We start from the raw sequence: 21,904 nt of genomic DNA, 5'->3' as shown, positions 1-21,904 counted from the left end.
AAAATGTTAGAAGAAAGAGAAGGCACAAGGAAATGGAAAGATGTTCCATGATCATGGATTGGAAGAATTAACATTGCTAAAATGTCCATCTGCCCCAAAGCAATATTTGAATTTATTGCATCCCCTATCAGTTTCAGTGCAATTCTCAAAAAAAAATAGAGCAAAAATTATTGAAATTCAGATGGGCCACAAAAGACGCCATAAGTCCAAATTACTCAAGCAAAATAAAGAGAAATGTACAAACAATAATACAAGGTCATTGTAATCAAAACAGTATGGTGCTGAAATAAAACTAGACACATGGACCAATGAATAGAATTATGATCCTAAAAGCAAACCCACATTTACCAAGACTGTTAATCTATGACAAAGGAGCCAAGTGTATATTCTAGAGAAAAGAAATTCTCTTTGTAAAATGATCATGGGAAAACTTAAGAATCAGATGTAGAAAAATGAAACTATACTACTCTCTCATGCCACACCTAGAAAAAAAAAACTCAAAATGGATTAACGACTTGGTGTAAGAGCAGAAACCATAAAATACGTAGAAGAAAACAGGCAAAACATTCCATGACATTTTCGTCAGGGACTCAACTTCAACAGCAAGAAAAACAAAAGCAAAAATATTCTAATGGGACTACATCAAGCTAAAAAGTTTCTGTATAGAAAAAGAAACTATCATTAAAAAGATAGATGTGGTATATTTACGCAATGGAATACCATTCAGCTGTATAAAAAGATGAACTCTTGCCATTTGCAGCAGTATGGATGGAAATGTAGATTATGCAAAGTTAAATAAGACAGGAGAAAGACAAATAACCAAATGCCAGATGATTATACTCACATGGAGAATATGGGGTGGGGGAGGGAACTGACAAGACAAAACCAAAAAAAAAACCCTAGAAATATGACTGCAGAATTGGGACTGCCAGAGGGAGAGGGAGGATGGGGCTGGAACAAACAAGGAAGGATGCCCAATGACAGAGGGTAAAGGACTATTGATGCTTTGATGGAGGAGGTGTGGTAACATGCATCTGGCAAGGTATGAACTTATTCCCTTAAATCATATACAGTGCTGTAAACCAATATTACCTTAATAAGGAAAAGATAAAATTAATGAAAGACTTGAATGGACATCTCTACAAAGAAGTTATGTAAGTGGCCAACAAACGTGAAAAGTGTGAAACATCACTAGTTACTAGGGAAAAACAGATAAAAACAATGAAATACTATTTCACAACTACTAACATAATGATCATCAAAACAATGAGAAATAGCAAGTGTAGATGAGGAAGTGGGAAAACTGGAAACGTCATTGCTACTGGAAATGCAAAATGGCTCAGTTGTTCTGGAAAAAAATTTGTGGTTCCTCAAAATGTTGAAAAGAATTACCATTTGATCCAGCAATCTTGTCCAAAGTGTATACCCAAAGGATTGAAAAGAGACATTTAAACAAAATTTCGTACATGCATGTTCACTTGCAGCACTATTCATAGTAGCCAAAAAGTGGAAACCACCTAAATGTCCATTAGCGGATGAATGATACACAAAAATTATATACATAGGCAATGGAATGTCACCCAACCTTAAAAAGTACAGAAGTTCTGACACATGCCACAATATGGCTGAACCTTGACAACATTATGGTAAGTGAAATAAATCAGACAAAAGGGACATAGAGTGTATGATTCCACTTATATGAAATATCTAGAATAGACAAATTTAAGGAGATGGAAAGTAGATTAGAGGTTACCAGGGGCTTGGAGGAGGGACATATGGCAATTTATATTTGTGTGGTATAGTTTCCATTTGGAATAATGAAAATGTTTGAAAACTACATAGAGGTGATTGTTAAACACTGAAAATGTGTGCCCATGTTACTAAATTGAATACTTCAAAATGCTTAATTTTATGTAATGAGAATTTTTATCTTAAAAAAGAGATTAAAATATCAAATTATTTGCTAACCTAGAGCAAAAATGGAGATTCACAAATGTGTCACAAAATGCAGGAATCACTAGAAAATGTTTGTTGTAAGCATATCTTAGAGATTTAGAAACACTATTTGTTCCCATATCCTTTTGTAAAGATAAAAACCCTAGGCTATGACAGTGAAACTAATCAACTAAAAGTACTAGAAGTGCAGTAACTGAAAGAACAAACATAACAGAAAAATTAAGAATATTACTCTGACAGCTTGAGTGGCATTTTACTGTGATTCTGCTTGCCAATGGAAATATGGGAACAGTTAAAAATAGACACGAAGGAATCATAACAAATGCTAGGGACATGTCTGTAATAATATTGAAGTTGAATTATAAAGATAAGTTATTTTCATTGTTTACACTAGTAATTTATTTTCCAGTTCTATTGAAATAAGGGTTAATATTTGGCTGAATTTTACTGGTTATTAACTAGTTATTTGGAGACAATTCATATTAGCCTAGTGAATCTTTTATCTAGCTAGGATGCTGAGGATTTAAATTTTCTGAGCCTCAGTTTTCTCAACTGTTAAGATGAAGACACCACCACCCTCCTCTGCATGTGTGGGGAGGACACAAGGAATGATTTTTGTAAAGCAGCCTGCCTGGCACAGAGTAAACCATTATTAAACTCCAGTTCTTTCATTTAAAGGAAAATCCTCCATATATTAAAACTGTCACAATGTTTGCTTAATGTTTGTATCATGTTTTAGTTTTTTTGCAAGGAGGGGTGAGGGAGAGGACTTTAAATTCTTTCAGTAGGAGTCTTTTAAGGCAGAATACCACAGAGATTCAAAGTCTCCAGCTTTTAAATTTAGATGCATCAGCTACCTACAACCTGAGTGATTTTTAGGAGCTTAATTTTTCTGAGCCTTAGCTTACTTCTATCAAATGGAACAGTAATACTAATATCTCAGAACTGCTGTGTATATTGAATGAAATAATTTATCTAAAATACTAAGTATGGTACTTGGTTACAGATTAAACATTTGCTGAAAGGTGGCTACTGTTAGCAATGTGGGTAAATATATTTTTTACATACTGAACTCAGTGCTGTCTCTGTTCATACAGAATTTCAAAAATAAAATCTTATATTCTACTCGAAGTCCTTAACTAACAGGTAATATATAAAATCTGTCAATGATGTTTTATCTCTCAATCCAATTTGCTGGATACACTATAAAAAACTTCATGAAAATTATGCAGGAAAACCATAACACAGAGAATCATGAAGGTATTAGGTTGAGGAAGGATATTTGGGGGGTCCCATGATTAAAATTCTGTAATGAATCCTATGGAGAATATTAGACTTCTCCAGAATTCAAAGGGGAAAGTAATTTTCAATATCATTTCCCTAATGTCTTACCTGGTTAGAATTTTCTGGATTACTAGTTACTAAAGATCATCATAAAGGTAAATACTAGAGGAAGGGGCTAAGCTCATTGAGATGCTTCCTAATCCACAAAAAATACATATAAGATGATAAATGTCAATCATTTTAAAAAATACAAGTTGAAGAAACACTTTATTATTAAGTGATTCTGCTCCCATATTGTGAATTTCTTGGGATTCTAATTCTACTTTTTGTTGATCTGCTGACTTTCCCTCATGGTGGCTTATTCTCTTGTGTGCTTTTAATTTTGGAATTGGAGATGTTCACAAGACTTTAGAATAGCAGTCTTGTGGTGATTGAGTTGAGGGTACATCTCTATAGACATGTTTCATAGATTTCTGCCAGTGGTCACAGGACTGTGGCCATAGAACTGAGTCACACTTAAAATTGGAGGAGAGAACGTCCTGCCAGTGGAATTCCACACTCAGCACTGGCACCACACAACCTGAAGAATTTGCTCTCATGATTAAAACCAGTCACAGCCTAAGATAAGATTCCCCCACTTATTGTGGTCTCTATCTTTGAAATACGAAACATTAAGTACCAAAGTCATTGCTAATGCAGAAGATGGTCACTATTTCAGAAGATGTGGGAGATTGGAGACATGAAAGCAATTTTGCAAAGAAATAGAAACAGAGTTCAAATAGATCAAGAACTAGTGAGGGCCTCCCTGGTGGTACAGTGAGTTGAGCGCAGAACTGTGCTGTCCACAGCCTCTGCAGTGTGGGTTTGATTCCTGGTGGGGCAGGGAGATACCCACATGGTGCGGCAGACCTGTCCTGTCTCACCCGCTGCTCCCCTCAGCAGTGTTTTCGGTTTGTCTGCCTGTTCTGCTCCCCGCTCTGTCTCTGGTGAATCCTCTCACCCTCCTGTGCCTCTGGCCTGTACCCCAGCTCTTGTATAAATAAATAAAAAATCTTAAAAAAAAAAACTAGTGAGAAGATTGAATCAGTAATCAAAAATTTTCTGAGCAAGGAAAACCATGGACCTAGTGACTTTGATGGTGATATCAAAACTTAGAGAAGAATCACACCAACACTTCTCAAAATTTTTAGAAACAATTGAAGAGGAGGAAACACTTCCCACTGGCTCTATGAGGACAACATTGTCCTGACACCAAAGTCAGACAAAGACACTGCAAGAAAGACAACTAGAGACTTTGTTGCAAAAATCCTAAACAAAATACTTGCAAACTGAATTCAATAGCATATTAAAAATATAATATAGCCTGACAAAATGGGATTTATCCCTGAAAAGTAAGATGAAAAAAGTATTTATGCACACCTATTTTCATAGCAGTATTATTCACAAAAGCCAAGTTATAGAACTTAAATGCCCATTGATAGATGACTGGATAAAAACATTATGAAATATATACTCAAACTAGTACTACTCAGCAATTAGAAAAAGATGAAATGGTGCTTTTTAGGACAAAATAATGAATGTTGAGGAGATTTTGTTAAGTGAATTAAGACAGTGAAAGAGTTACCAGGTGGTATAATCTTTTGCAGAGTATAAGTAACCTATGAAGACAAAATGGCAATACACATCAAGATAATTCTTAGACTCTGTGGAAAATATACAGACTACCAGAGAGGACAGAGAGAGGAGAGGATGGAGGAGGGAAGGTGATGGTGTTGGCACTGAAGCTTGAGGGAGGGTGAAGGAAGCACACACACATAAGGAGGTGTGAATTTGTATTCCCCAAACTATATAGTTGTGTAAACAATTGGTAAATCAATAAAATGTCAGAGAAAAGGAACTGGATAAAGATAAAAGGAGACTAACAAGTGTTGGTGAGAATGTGGCGAAATCTGAACCTTTGCACACTATTTGTGGAAATGTAAGATGATGCCAATGCTGAGGAAAACAGGATGGCGGCTTCTCAAAAAATTAAAATAGAATTTCCATATGATCTAGCAATTCCATTTGTGTGTGAGTCCATTTGGGCTGCTATAACATGGTATCACAGACAGGGTGACTTATGAAGAACAGAAATTTATTTTTCACTGTTTTGGAGGTCTGAAGACCAAGATCATGGTGTGAGCATGAACAGGTTCTGATGACAGACCTCTGTGGGTTGTGCATCACTGAATTCTTGCTGTGTCCTCACATGGTGACAGGGGCAGACTGACACTTTTTTATAAGGGCACTGATCCCAGTCATGATGCCTCTACTCTAGTGACTGAGTTACTCCCAGCACCTCACCTCCTAATACCATTACATTAGGCATTAGGATATCAACATACTAATTGGAGGGTAGGGGATGCAAACATTCAGACCATAGCAACACCCCCCAAAATTGAAAGCAGGGTATTGAAGTGATAATATCCATCCATTCTCACAGCAACTTTATTCACCATAGCTAAAATGTGGAACAACCCAAATTCCCATAGATTTATGAATCAATAAACAAAATGTTCCATATATACAATGGAATACTCTTCAGCCTCAAAAGGAAGGGAATTCTGACACATGCTATAATGTGGGTGAACATTGAGGTCATTATGGTTCTGAGTGAAATAAGCCAGGTACAGAATGAGAAATCCTATATGATCACACTTATATACAGTACCTACAATAGTCAAATTCATAGAAACAAAAAGTAGAATGGTGGCTTTCAGGGGATGAGGGCAGTGAGAACAAGGAGTTTTTGTTTAATGGGTATAGGATTTCAGTTCAGAAAGATGAAGATGGATGGATGGTGGTGATAGTTACACAAAAATATAAATCCATTTAATGACATGAAAGTGTCCACTTAAAAAATGGTAAAGATGGTTAATTTCATGTAAGATGTATTTTACTAGAGTAGACAGAAAAATATTTTAAAAATAAAGAAAAATTATAATTTTAGATCTCAAAACTGCTTTATCACTAATTCATAGAACAAATAGATTATAAAAATCAGCATGAATATAGAAAATCTAAAAACACTACAAGTAATTTGATTTGTATTTATCTAGCATTCTACCCGACAAGAGCAGAATATTTTCAAGTAATAAAAAATTCACCAGAGTAAATGATTTGCTGGGACACAAACAAAACAAATCTCATTGATGTTATAATGAAAGTATACAAAGTATATTCTCTGATTATGATGGAATTAAACTAAAAATCAAAATCTGGAAATCACTCATATTTTGAACTTTAAAAACTCATTTCTAAATAACCCATGGGTTAAATAGGAAGTGACAGAGAAAATTAAAAAATATTTTAATTGCATAAAAAGCAAAATAATAGTAAATTTTGTGACTGCAGCTAACTAGGTACTTAATGGGAAATTTAAAAATATATAGTGTTTATACTAGACAGAAAATACCAAATTAATGAGCAAAACTTCTATCTTAAGAAAATAGAAAAAAAATGAAGATATACATTCAAAGAAAGCAGAAGGAAGGAAAATCCACAAAATAATCAAATACAGAAAAATGAAAAAGCCAATGAAACCTACAGCTAACTTGTTGAAGAGATTAATAAAGTTGATAAACCTCTAGTCAGACTGATCAAGGGAAAAAATTCACAAATTATTAGCATCAGGAACAAAAAAGGGAAATATTACTATAGACCCCATAAATACTCAAAGGATAAAAAGATAATATTAATAGTATTTTATGCCAATAAACTGATAACTAAGATAAAATGGGCAATTTTTTTTGAAAAACACAACCAAGTCTCAAATAAAATATTAGAATGTAAAGAAATAACCAGAATAGCCCTATATAAAAGAAATTGCATAAATAAAGTAAAACTTCCCACAAAGAAAACTTCAGATCCACTAGTGAATTTCACTAAATATTTTTGAGAGGAATGTTCATAATTTTTACAAACTCTTCCAGAAAATAGAACATGAGTAAAAACTTCCAGTCTCACTCTATGAGGCAGGCATTCTCCGGATATAGAAAGCAAGGTAAGAAAAATTAAAGCTTTATGAAGTTAATTTTAAAAGAATAGATGAATACCAAAATGATCAGTAGATTTGGTTAGACATGATATTTCTTATCAGAAAAACCTAAAGTAACAGAAGATTAAGCAACACAAATGCTTATGTCTGCCTCACTCATAATGATGAGCATAAGTTGGCATGGTGGCTTTTGGTACCATTAATGGTACCAAAAAATGGTATGACATTTTGCCTGCCCTCTGCAGAATATAGCTACCGCTGCATCTAGTAGAGAGAAAGCCTGGAAAATGTATAGATTTTTATTGTAGGTATCAATGTGCTCAGCTGAAAACAAAGGTTCTATAAAAAGGAGGTGTGGGCAAATAGGAATCTCAGCTGCAAATAACCTGGGTACTTTGAATGTACAAAATCAGGTGTGTTTCTCTATAATGCAGGTATCACTTCATAGTCTTAAAACATAGGAGCATGGTGTGTTGTGTACTCCCATTAAAAATGTAAGATGGTTTGGAGAGAAAAAACATGCGAGGCAAAAGCCTTTGCTTTTAAAGGGGATATTCCTGTCACAAAATAGATGGGGGCAGAACAGCAAAATATAGAAAAAGTAGGATATTTTCTATTATCAATTGTCTGTTCTCCAAGTCTTTCAATCTATACTGAATTTCTTCATGATGTACATTTGTATTCTCTGTTCTTTTTGCCTGAAGATTTTTTCTTTCTTTCTGATCTTCCCATAGTATTTTTTAAAGATTTATTTATTTATGCATACAAGAGCTGGGGTACAGGCCAGAGATGTGGGGGCTGAGAGGATTCACCAGAGACAGAGGGGGGAACAGAACAGGCAGATTGACCAAAGTACACTGCTGAGGGGAGCAGCGGGTGAGTCAGGAGAGGTCTGCCTCGCCATGTGGGTTGCTCTCTGGCTGGCTGGGGATCGAACTCATGCTGCAGAGGCTGCAGATTGCTTCATAGTGTGGTGCTTAACCCCTTGTGCCACCCGGGAGGTGTGGCATAGTATTTTGTCTTCATATTCCTCAAGCTTTATCTGTGTCTTTTCTGTTACACTGTATGTTTTATATGCACAGGAGCCATGACCATTTCAATAACATCCCCTATTATCCTGGATTACAGCAGGCATGCACACACAAAAATGGCATGAATTAATAACATTTCTCCTATTCACAGTTATTTGTTAAATCAACCATGCTTCTGGTAAGTACATTACTGTAGTCATCACAGCATGCAAGCAAAAGAAATATGCAAATCTGCTTCTCTAGCCAAAACCCAGTCTACACCTGTGTGGCAGAGTTCTTTGAATTACATCAGTGTTGAAGTGAGAATGAATTGGGATTTTAAACACCCGTGGTTACGTCCTGTCACTTATTTGAGCTTGGTTGAGTCAGTCTCCTGTAGCTGTTGATAAAAATTCTCTCTTTTCTCCCTAAGTAAGGTACAAGAGTAGAGTATATTTCTCAACTTGTCTTGCAGGCTTTTCATTTGATAGAGTTCCAGCCAATAAAATATAAATGGAAGAGATATATGTAATTTTCAAACTTATCCAATAAAAACTTGCTGGCTCCACTACCTACCATTTCAGCTATTTCATCATTCTTTTTTCTTCTTTCTGATCAACCCAGGTGATAACTTATCCACCATGATGACATCATGGTGATGTCAGATGATTTCTCAAGACTCGGTACCATATGTCGGCATGGTGGTAAACAACTGCCCCAACATCAAAGGGACGCATTATTGTTCTTTGATCCACTAAATATTTTGGGTTTGTTTGTTACAGCAATTGACGTATCCTAACTAACACAGGGAATGGTAATATCCACTCACAGATGAAATGATGTATAAATCCTATAACAAAGGAAGGCTGTTTGAATATAAACAAAAGTGCCAATTGTTACTATAGGGTTTGAGTGAGAAATAAATATCAAATGTTCTGTCTCCTGAGTAGGAGACAGAAACTTCATGAAACTTCTATGAAATTTTTTTCTTTAGAAGTAAAGCTAAGCTTTCCTTGACAACATGCAAAGTTCAACTGTAACCTTTTATATGCTCTACATACACCCGGCCCGCTTATGCTGTATTTGTGTAGTCATACATTTTTAAATAGTAATCTGTAATTCAGAACATTCATTTTGTAATGTAAGTTTACAAAAAGCAAATGTGTAACTTAGTAGAGTGAATCATCAAATTAGGACACTGGTCGATACAAGCATATCCTCATGAAAATGCTATTAATAATGGCAGAGATTCAGAACTGTGAGGTGGAAATTATTTACTAAGCAAAATGAAAAATTACATGTCATGTGTAAACATAGTTACAAGTCTGCAAATAAGGAGAAATTGCAGTCATTGTTTCTTCCATTTATAGGGGGAAAAAAAAACCAACTCTTAGAAACTTCTGGTTTCTCTGGGCAATGTTTTACACCAGCCTCTGTTGTCATTTCAGAGCATTAATAATGTCTGGCATATGCCTGTCCAGTACAAGGACTAATGAGCACATTGAATTTCATATCCTGAACCAGTCAGACATCTGCATTTAGTGACTTCACTGATGATCATGCATCCATTATTGCTGGCGAGTGTCTGCATCTCTTTTAATATTAAAAACAGAATAGAATCTGAGTTGTTAGTGTTTTGTTAGTGTTCAATACATGCTAATTAAGTCAGCACAGGTTATAAAGAAAGAATTAATACAGAGTTTGATTAAAGCGAAGTTGTATGCTATATTTTAAGGCACACAGAGACAGATCATGTATTCCTTCATTCATTCATTTATGCAACAAGTGTTATCACACTTCCAATAAGTACCAGACATCATTCTTGATGCTGGAGATACTAAGATGAATAAAACAAAATCAAGGAACTCTGTCTAGTGGTAGAAACAACAGAATTTAGTATCACAACTTATTGAAAGGAATATACTGTACCATGTCACATTTGAACATTCAAATTTTACCTGCTATATCTATATAGCATATCTGTATCTATATGTACTTATAGAGAGAAGCATTATTAAAATGTTTTTCGGGATTGTTTTATTTTGATATTTTGTGTTCTCAAAAATACTGACAAAAGGATAAAATTCTACTTTTCAAGTGGTCATAATTGAAAATGAATGCACAATCAAATATACTATCAGAGATTACACAAAGTGAAAACACTGATTTTCATGGAACTTGGCATTTTTTTAAAACCATATTGGAAGTCATCCATTTATTGACCCAACAAGTGTACATGAATTGGCTTTTAAGTGTTCACTAACTAGAGTGTAGGCCTGGAGATGCCTGATCTTTGTTGCTTATGCTTGACTGGTGGCACAGAATAGGAGCTTGATTCATAGTTTATGAATGATTATTGAAAGAATTCAGGGCAACTAATGAGATGCTGCACTTGATCTTAGCCAAAAGGCCGAGAAGCGATACTAATGAGATGCTGAATGTGCCCTCCTACCTACACAGAGTTAATCTAGAATTAGAATTAATGTGATCCCTAAGATTTAAGCACCCACTCAAGAAAATGGAACAGGTTCATTAAATGAATAGACCTAGAAAGTCTGCTTTTCAAAATGTCAATTTGTTGTTGTTATAAACCAGTACTTCTATTGAACATTGGTAAAATTTAAATAATAACATCAAATTTAAGCCAAGGATTATGATACTTTGGATATGCTTACATCCTGAATCAGACCTGATTTTTAAGCCTGACTGAGATCACTGTTTTGATTAGACATAAGTTTATAATATCTATATTCATCTTGGAGAAATACTGTATTCCATAATAATTTAATGCAGTGTGGCAAAATACAAAGTGCAGTTGACACCTATTGTGGTAAATTTCTGTACGTACAGTCCAGTATACAAAACTATATGATTTCTGTTGTTACGAAACAGTAACAACTGGAAAACGTGTTCTATTCTACCAGAAGTTTCACTAAAGTAAACATTGCAAGGTGTTAAGAGCACCTTAAACAGAACAAGAACGTCTTATTAGAGCTCTCTGAACGTAATGCACTAGTTCTTGGCATGACCATCATTCTAGCAAGAGCCCAGACTCTTAAGGAAGTGTTTGTTTTGTTCAAAATGGGCTAGTAAGAGGAGATGCTCTCAACTCTGTAGAGTCCCATTTTGTGAATAATCAAAGCTATTTTGCAAAAAGAAAGACAAAAGAGAGTCACAAAGGAAACACTTTGAACTTGGGTTTGGAAGCGGCGATTTGGACTTCCTAGAGGAGGTCAGTTGCAATTCAGCTGGGGCCGAATCCTCAGCTCTGCAGCCCCGTTTGTCTCCGAGCTTCTCCTTGCTGCCACCACCAAGTGCCCTGCGCTGCGGGCAGCAAGGGCTTCGTGGACACACTCTCCCGGCCACCGGGGCCTGTCACGGATTCCAGACATCCCAGGCTCCCCAGTTTCTCAAGTGAGCGACCAGTTGCCGCCCGGGGAACTGCAGAGCTCCCAGCGTTCCAGCGAGGGGGTCTGGGCGCGGGATCGAGCCCGGCAGCCCCGGAGAGGAAGCGCCCGGGCGCAAGGCCTCGCTTTCGTGGCTTTGAAAACTTTCCAGCGCGCGTGCCACGGCGACGCGCGGCGACTGGGCCGGAGCCCACGCGGCCCGCGCCTCCTGCGGGGAACTTTTCTGCGTTTCGGCTGCCTTGTCACTCTCGCTTTCCGACGCGCCTCCCCCTGGGGGCTCGCCCGCGCCAGCGCCCTCCCTCTTGGCGAGGACCTTCCGGGCGCCAGCCGCTCGGGTCCTCGCCGCCGCCGCTCTGCCCGGCCCCGGCTGCTCGGCGGAGGGAGCCCCTCTCTCCGGCCCTCCGCCTCCCCGCTCCCCGCGTCTGGCATCTGAAATGGCCCGGCCCCGTCCCGCGCACTGAGAGCCGGCGAGCGCGGCGCCGAGCCCCGGGGCGCTACTGCGCGCGGTGCAGCGCGGCGCGGCCCGAGCCCCGGGCGGCCCCCGGAGCGGGGGGCGGGGGAGGGGAGGAGGGGACCCGCCGGAGGGCTGGCCGCCTGCTTCCAGCCGACTTTTCGCCAATGGTCCAAAGCGAGATGTCCAAGTCGCCTCCCACAGCGGCGGCTGCGGTGGCGCAGGAGGTGCAGATGGAACTGCTGGAGAACGCGGCTCCCGCGGGGGCGCTCGGAGCGGCCGCACAGGTAGCGTGAGCGCGGCGCCTACTCCTTTCTTTGTGAGCGCGGGGGCACCGACCTCCATCTCTCCGCGCGCCTCCTCTCCCGGGATCCCTCGCCTGGCCGCTCCCTGCTGCCCGGGTCTCCTGCGCCACCTCCTCCTTCCCTCGCCCTTTGCCACCCACTGCTCTCCTGGCGCCGGTGACCCTGCCCCTTTCCATCTTTCCCCGGCGCGTCCCCGGCTTCCATTTTTCTCTGCAAGTGGGAAGGGGCGAGGGAGACCTCTTGGTCTGCAGAAGTAGCCTCCCGGCTGCTCCGCTCAGCCCTGCTCGCCTCTTCCCTGGAGAGGCACATGGAGAGACATGAACCAGCCGAGTGGACTGGACCTGCTCAAGATCGTGAGTCCGGAGGGCGGGGGCGGGGGGCTCCCCTCAGTTCTGCTCCCACGTCGACCCTTCCGGACTTGCTGGGAGCCCGGGTGGGAGTGGGGGGTGCGTGGGGTGGGGTGAAGCAAGGTAGGGGCGGGGGGCTTCTGCTGCTGTCTCCCCGGAGCGCCTGGGACTTTCTGCGCCTTGACAGCTTGGCTCTGCTCCGGTGCTGGCCGAGGCTCGTCCGAACCCTTCCTGCCTTTCTCTGGAGGCGAGAGCGAGTTGGGGCGCCAAAGTTTTTATTTTACTTTCCCCCCTGAAATGTTAGCCATTTCGGAGAGCTCCAGGACCACCTTCTTCTCCTAGGAGTGTTAGCGGCTTCTGGAAAAATTCTGGTTTGCTGCTCGTTGTGAAATAGGAGATGTCAGTTGTGGGCATCGGGCAGTGATAAGGTAGCTTTTACGTAAGTCTTTGGCAGGTACAGTTTGGATTACAGACACCTCCAGGTCTCAGCGGTAAGGAGTCTCTCAACTTTTATCCTAGCAGGGAAATGAATTAAGACTCCCAGCTGTGGGCTGCTTGGCAAGCGATGAGAAGAGGTTAAGGTTACATTTTCAGGCATCATTTTGGAGAAATGTTTCTTTGCTTAACGATATTGGCTTGTTGATTTTAAGCCAGCATTTGCCAAACTGTGAATTTCTCTCTCTCCCGCTCCCTGCCTCCTCTAAGATAGAGTTGGATCACCTGTGTCTCCTCCTAGAAGCTAAAATATATGTATATATCCACAATTTACAATATAGAACAATATATTGAAGCACATATATTGTTATATATAAATATACATAACAAAGGAGAGTATGTTAGAATTTTATTTACTGTAGTAATGAGGACTTTGTTACAATGGAACATTGTAATAAAGGTTATTAATGTTCCTGTTGTTCTGATTGGTGCTGGAAATTGCTCCAGAAATGTTGATACTGTTAATAATGGAGGTTCCAGGGCATAATTGTGGAGCTTAATTTAACTTTTTTTTTTTTACCCTGGGAAATAAAAGTTCTAACTTAAAACATGGATTTTACTTTGGTTTGAGATGGAGGAAGACTGTAGAAACCAAAAACTTAATTATCAGAAATCCATATATGTGTATATATATATATATATTTTTGTTGTTGTTGTTGTTGAGGTAAAACAGCTAGATGTTGTTCTGCCTTGGGCTGTTTGCACAAGCAGAGAGGAGATGTGGAACTAACCACCTGCATTTCCATTTAGACTCTGCCAGAGGACTGGAATTCTTACCAACACATGTCATGTTTGTTCTAGACGCCTGATTTTATCTAGACACTTATGAGGTTAGATCAGAGTGAAGAATGTTCTCGGAGACCTCCGTTATTCTAGGATAAAGGTCTCAAGTATTGATAGAGGAAAGAACTTTTAGATCCTTTATTCTCTTTGATCTTTCTTGGGGATTTTTAAAAAAGTTTATTCTTACGGTAAAAATAGAATTCCTGAATTTCTGGAGATTAACGTTAGGACTGATAGAAAACTTGACTGCGTTCGAATAAGCGATACTGATTTACCTAGTGATTTATATAGTTAAACTTAAGTTAACAAATAATATATTATGCAGCTACAGTGTGGAAATAAAAATTCAGATGTCAGAAGATGCAACTTCTGCCTTAAAAGGACTTAAATTCCAGTAACTGCAAGTGTGACAAATGTATGATGATTGTATGATATGAGGCTATTAGAAAAGTCCCATGAGCTATATGCAGTTTTAAAGGAGTAAAGATAAAAATTGTATTTGAAGGAATCTATGAAGATTCGTAGAAGGGTGGCATTTGAGAAGCAATTTGAAAGATGGGTCAGAGTACAACAAAGATTTTCATAGCAATGGTAGGAAGCTTTACATGAAGCAGAGTCTCAGAAGTTAGAAGTCTTATTGCAGACGTTTATAATTCCAACCATGAAAACAGTGTGGAAAGGTACAGACTGGGCATAGTTAGGCTTAAGACTGTTAAGGCAATTTGAGGCCAGACCTTGGAAGCTTTGGAGTCTGTAATTCCAAATTGTGTTGAACAACAGGGAGCCATGGATGTGGTTCAATGAAGGAGTCACATAACAGCTCATTCAAAAGAGTCACCTGGGAACGTTCTGTAAAGCAGCCTGGGTCTCAGGAGTCTAGAGATGGACTTGCAGGAGGGAGATTGATAGAACAGATTGATAGAACATGAAGTAGTTAAGGCCTCGACTAAAGAGAGAGAAAAAATATGTATATGACAGGTTTATGTATGAGACATTTCAAAGATTCAATCCATAAGAATTGGCAAGTGGTTGCATAGATATATGAAAAAAAAGGAGAAAAAGGACTGGATAGTTTAAGCAGGTTAAGAAATAGAAATATTTAACTATATTAGTATCTTTCTTCTTGCTTTCTCTGTCTTCTAAAAATGAAAGCAGTTTTCCTTGATTTGTGTTCATTTCCCATCCGTTATTTGAGGGAAACATTGCTTTGTTTATTTTATATCTAATAAATCATAGCATCATAGAACTGTGAAAACTTGGCAAAAATATCTATTCTCCTCTTTCACTAGGTGGGAAGGACAGCCAGCAGTAAAACTGCCTGAGAAGGGATGCTGTTTTAGCATTATTCCACTTTTCTGTGACACTAATAGTAATTCTACTTAGAAATAGATTTTCATTTTGCAAATGGTACCTCTAAGCAATCATTGGTTTCAAGTATCCTTATTTTACTTCCGGATAATATTGCAAGTTCTGTATGAATGAAGCAAAAGACGTATACTCACAGATGCTCCCCATTTTTTTCCTGCTTCTATTTTTTAAATTAATAATCCTGCTAGGTATCATGAACCCTCCTTCATTCAATCCCCCCCCCCTTCAGTGCATTACTGTGAGTAAAATGGATACGTGAGAAGTGAATGGAAATCTAACTGCAAATTCTTGGAAGTTCTGCATTAAGCAAATTGCTTCTTTTTTGGGGTAAACTGTTGAACAGTTTCAGTGCAAACTTGGACACAGTCCACCTCTAAATTCAAGGTGCTTATTTAGGACTCTCCAGATCTGCACTGTCCACTATAGTAGCCACTACCCACATGTGGCTTTGAGCACTTGAAATATGATTAGTCTGAACTGTAATGTGCTATAAATATACATACCAGATTTCAGAGACTTAATAAGAAATGAAATGATAAGTCTCAGTACTATCACTGTTAAGGCCTGAGTTCCATCCCTGGCCAGGGAGGTGACCCACATGGCACAGCAGACCTTCCCTGTCCTGCCTGCTGCTCCCCTCAGCAGTGTATTTCAGTGAATCGGCCTGTTTGCTCCCCGCTTTTTCTCTGGTGAACACTTTCACCCCCACCTCTGGCCTACACCCCAGTTCTTCTATGCATAAACAAATAAATAAACATTAACAAAATAAAAATTGAGCTGTTTTCTTTAAAAAAAAGTCACCTCAATTTTTATGTTGATTGCATATTGTAGTATAATATATGTTAATAGGGTTTGATAAAATACATTAAATTTCAATTGATTTCACCTGTTGCCTTTTCCTTTTATCTTCTTCATGTGGCTATCAGAAAATTTCAGTTACTTATGTGGCTTGTATTTCTTTTGGGCAGTGTTAGTCTAAAGCACTGGTAATTTTCTGAGGAGTTGACTAGATCATGGATGAAGGCTGGATGGATGGTAATAGATGAAAGGACTTGAGATTAGAATGGCGACATGAGGAAATGGAAGAGAAACAAGAGCAGTATCTCAGCACTTTAGGCCTCAAAGAGATTGTAACAGCCACCTCCGGTCACACCTGAAAATGAACAGACAGTAACCAGAGGGCCTGTTTGTTTTGCTCCTAGCAACAGAATCCAGCTGGTTCCACCCCAGCTGAGTTTGCCAGATGCTTTTCAAGCATGTTGTAGTAATACAGCCTAGTAATGGTAACATCCTTGCTGCAGTGAGGAGCTTTATCTGAAAAGGCAGCAGTCATTCTCCCCGGCTCTTGAACCAAGTCAAAACCGTTTTCCAGAAAAAATTCTTAGGTCTGAGATACAGTTTAGTCTTTTGCGGTCCCCAGACATTACGGTCACAGGCCCATTATGTTTTATGTTTTTATATTTTATTAAAAATCTTCACTCAGGGGGCCTTCTCGGGTGGCGCAGCGGTTGAACACTGGGCTGCGAAGCTGCCCACAGCCTCTGCAGCGCCGGTTCGATCTGGGACCACCAGGGAGGGTCCCACATGGCGCGCAGACCTCTCCTGCTGCGCCCGCTGCACCCCTCAGCAGTGTACTTTGTCAGTCTGCCTGTTTTGCTTCCTGCTGTGGCTCTGGTGAATTCTCTCACCCTCCCGCGCTTCTGACTATACCCAATGCTTGTATAAATAAATAAATAAATCTTAAAAAAAAAAAATCTTCACTCAGGAACACCACTACTTTCCCCTACAATGGTATTTTTGTGCTGATGTTGCACAGGAAAATTTAAAAAACATGCCAATCAAAGTTCCTGAGTGTTTTAAAACTGCAAAATATAATATCTGACTAGATGAGTGATATGAGATTTAGATGCTCTTGTAGTTTATATTTCTATGTTTTATCTTTATGGAAAGATTAAGTTGACCTGTTGTTGTATTTAATTCTTTTGAAATATCAGGTACATAGTCGGTTTTTTCAAGAAAAGCTGAACAAAATACGTTAACCGTATAGGGAGATGGTCACACTTTTCCGTATTGTAATGTCAGAACATGCCCATTTCAGACAGTATCTGATTCACGTTTACTTTTATGATTACAGGAAGTTAATTATGACAACCACTTCAAGTATCTATGTCTTAGGTTCTTTCCAAGGTAGATTGTGAAGAGAGCAAGGTTAGCCCCCGTATTCCACCCCCCTCCCCACATCTGCCCTTCCTCTCCTTTTCCCTCCCCACCCCAACAGCTCTTTTTATGTTCTTGATTCCTTTTTGCTTTTGTGTAAACTGATCCGCATAGAAAACAATACCCTTCCCCTTTTTCTATTGAAGGTAACCTCATTTATTCCCTGTTAGTAAAGGATCTGACAGCCTCATTCACACTAAGCTATTGGTGAATGAGATTAATGTCCTCTTTGGGTAGTTTTGGCTTACTTTGCTTTGGACCAAAAAATGAGGGCCTCCCTGGTGGTGCAAGGGTTTAAGCACTGCTCTATGAAGCAATCCGCATCCTCTGCAGCACGAGTTCCATCCCCGGCCAGCCAGGGAGCTATCCACATGGTGCAGCAGACCTCTCCTGACTCGCCTGCTGCTCCCCTCAGCAGGGACTTCAGTCACTCTGCCTGTTCTGTTCCTTACTCTGTCTCTGGTGAATCCTCTCACCTCCCACACCTCTGGCCTGTACCCCAGCTCTTTATGCATAAATAAATCTTTTTAAAAAATTAGGAAAGTCCATAGTTCAAAGAGCTAAATATCAATGAATACTGTGGAGCAGTGTGAAAAATAATTTCATGCATGCACATTATGCTTGTGGGTGTCAGTTTGCAGGTAAGAGAAAAGTCACCATGTCCATCAACCAGAGAAGCAGCCTCATTCTTAAAGGTGTCCCCCTGGGATGCCAGTCAAATTTTGTGTGAAGGACAAGGCTGATATCTCCAGTTAGCTGGCAACTTCTATAATTGGCTACTATTATCTACCTAAGTTGTACAGAATTTAGATTTCAATTACTTGTTTAAATGTGCACAATTTTGGGGGGCTGATTTTAAGACTAGAATATCATAGAAGTTATGATTTAAAAAGTTATTTAGTGTCATAGAAGACTTCATCCACAAGCAGCTGACATTAACATCACGATGAATGTTGCATTTCTTTTTCTAAGACTTTTGCATATTTGTGGAAATGAATAAAAATCTTATTAGTGTCTGAAAAATTACTTCGCTTTGTTGATGTTTTAGGCGAAGTAAAGGAATTCCAATATATAGTTTTTGTTTTTCCTTTGTGCTATGGTGACATGGTTTGTTTTCATTAAGCTCCATATAATTAATAGGCAATGAATGGAAATTAGTGACTTTTTAGACTGTGTTCCAGGAAGGATTTGGGGTCTGCATGTGTCCAGGAGAATATTATGGATTACATTTTACATGCTGGCGAAAACCCTTTTTTTCTCTCCCTTTAATTTCCTGTACTTTGGGTGACTCTGATTGTAAACTATTACATTTATCGGGTATTCATATGGCTAAAAAATATTTAGAAAAATCATTGGTCATAAAAATAGCTGCATTTGAAGTAGTAAATTAACTAAAAGCCTTACTTCTTTTCCAAATTTAGTCAACTAAATTTTTGAATACTTAATCTTTCCTGTCTTTTTCCATTTGGGGGTGGCTTGGCCTTCACTTTTTTTTTTTAATTCCTTCTGATGAAACACTCTATTTTCAAGGATTTAGAGTAACTCATAAAACAAGTCACTCCAGCAAGATGGATTTAATTTTAAATATGCATTGGATTAAAGGAAACTTTATTTTGTAATGGTGGTATAAATTTTCAATAACATGTTTTAAAGTTACACAAAAATGGGCTATTAGCTTTCCAAAAGATGCTTTAGCTTTTTTCTTGATCTTGGATATTGTTATAAAAAATAACTAGTCATTGATAAGTCACTTTACAGTTAAAGAGATAACTATACAAGAAATTAGTAAAATAGAAATTAGTAAAATAGAAATTAGTATAATAACAGAATAGAGGTATACTGAAGCTTATCTACTCATTTGGGTTTTAATTAATATGATCAATATTGAATAGGGATTGCTATTAACACTGTTGAGGTAAGAACAAGTTAATACTTTGAATGAATCATCCCTCATAAATTTGACCAATTGAAGGACAATATATTTTTCTCAAAACTAGCACCAATTTGCATGTGATTCAGTGCGCTAGTTTATTTTTACTGTGCAAACTGTGTCTTGGTAGAGTTGAAGTTCAGCTTTGCTCAGTAAAAAACATTACATAGTACACTGTTTTATATACAAGGATACAGTAAGTACACCTGAAATAATGTTTATGAATAATATTCCCAGGGACCTGGAACAATTAATGTGACTTTTTACACATATCTTATTTCTTGCACAGCACTGCAACTTCCCTGGGGACCGAATGTCTTAAATATGTGTTATTTTCACACTGCCTGTGGTGTAATTGTGAATAGTCATGGCAAAGCTTTACAAACCAAAGCAGTTGAATAGTAAAATAAAACACATTTATCATTAAAACTCTGAAACAAAGAACAATAATAGAATCTCAGAGATACTCTTTCTACATGTTTCAAAGCAATGCTAGAAATAATGGGATGAAATTATATTTTGTGTTTGTTCTCAAAGATAATTATGCTTCTCAATATTTTCAAGGTAATAACTTATTTCTATATGGAGCAATGTAATTTTTGTTTAACTTTAAAGAAATTTTCATACTTTATTTTAGTATGCTTAAGCCTTGGAAGACACTTCTGTCCAAACCTTTGCATAATAATTGGAAAAGGAAGAACGTTGTTGAAAGAATGTTATTTTTCAACAGTTTACTGAATAATGTTTATATAAGTAAGAAGAATAAGCTGTTAAGTGAGGAGAACCTTGTATAATATATTATGAAAGCCCAGCCTAGACTGTCTTTCCTTTTCTGAAGTTGAGGTTGTTAATTAAATGCCATGGAAACACATTTGTATTATATAAATCCCTTAGATACTTGGAAGAGAACAAACATATTTAAGAAAAAATTTTTGCTTTCAGATTATACCACCCTCTCACTGATTGCAAATTCATCTAAATTACTCATAACACAAATGTTTGTAATAGATTTCAGCTTGCCTAAGTGCTATGTATATTATGGTTTATAAGATATTTCCATTTTAATGAAAACCATATGAATATATTAAATATAACAAAGTAGCTTTTTAAAACCCAAACATAATTTTTAAAGTAAATTTTGTAAATTCTGGTAATCTAATGAAGTCTCTGTGTGTCTAATTATTCTAAATACATTATACACGGTAGCCGTTTTTCCCACCCTTCAAACCCTATGTGGGTATCACTTTTTTATGTATTATTTTGAGTCGTAACAACATGTTAGATCTGATACTAAAAGCTATAAATATATTATTTCATTTGCTACTTAAAACAATCCTGTGAGGTAAGTATAGAAAATCCTCCATTTTATAGATGATAAGATTGATAATTAAAGTCATGTTTGTTCAAGGTCACCTATGGCAAGAGTCCAACCTATGCATATTTAACTGTAAACATCAATGTTGTGCTGTTTCTCACTTATATTTTTATCAATGTATAGTTTATTCTTAGTGCTCCAAATATAAACTCTAGATATAATAGGAAAAGCAATTTCATTTGTAGAGACTTGTGTTTGGCCTAATACTATTATTGAAAAAAATTGTCTTAATTTTTTTTAGTTATTATTCCATGATATTTTTTTCTTGCCTTCAGCAGTATCATTAGTTGTTTAAAAACCAAGATTCAAATATTACATCACATTCAGATATTACAACAGCGGGCCAGAAAATTTTGCAAAACATTTTACATTCTATTTTATCATCTCTCAAAGCCATCTCTAGATCCATAAAATAATATAAAGAATTGGCAGTGTGCTTCATTCAGGTTCCATGCAGAGCTCTATCTGTATGCATGTAGGTGTGTATGTGTGTGTATTCATATATATATATATAAAGTTTAAAGGTAATCAGAGTTCAAGGTGCAAAATGTTCTTCAGCCATTATATGCAGTTTTTTGCAAGTACTGCTCCATATAAAAATAATGTAAATAATTCTGAAATCACTGATTAAAACAGGAAAAGAAGCCAAAAATGGATGCTTAACACCACTGAAAAATATACCTTGATGCATACATCCCTTGCATTCATGCTATATGAGAAGTTTTGACAAATTACCAGTCTCTTGCACTTAAGTGCTTGCTTCTAAATGCTCTATCTTGGTATCTTTTGCCTCTTAGTATGCTAACAGATAACATAAATTGTTTCAATTTACAGGTTATTAAATGTTTATCCTCCCTGTAAAATCACTAATTTGAAGCAGATATTTGTGGTCCCAATAGCCTCTTCCTAATAATTCCCATATGATGACGCTTGTGTCCTC

The 21,904-nt window shown here is 37.9% G+C and overlaps 1 protein-coding gene across 2 annotated transcripts in view; it reads left to right on the top strand.

Moving 5' to 3' along the window:
- Positions 1 to 12,311: 12,311 nt before the first annotated feature.
- CACNB2 (calcium voltage-gated channel auxiliary subunit beta 2) overlaps positions 12,312 to 21,904 on the top strand; it is a gene marked incomplete at both ends in the record, with an annotated part of 300,427 nt that continues 290,834 nt past the window's right edge. Inside the window, one exon of one of the 2 annotated variants that reach the window (XM_084254336.1) lies at positions 12,312 to 12,431. In XM_084254336.1, the coding sequence (XP_084110462.1) occupies positions 12,312 to 12,431 (120 nt within the window). Of the gene's footprint in view, positions 12,432 to 12,766; positions 12,803 to 21,904 lie in introns of those variants that run through there. The other variant, XM_084254337.1, reaches the window with a different exon arrangement.

The sequence above is a fragment of the Talpa europaea genome (genome assembly GCF_964194135.1).
Source record: "Talpa europaea genome assembly, chromosome: 14".
Lineage (NCBI taxonomy): Eukaryota > Metazoa > Chordata > Mammalia > Eulipotyphla > Talpidae > Talpa > Talpa europaea.
This window is presented reverse-complemented; position numbering and strand designations above follow the sequence as displayed.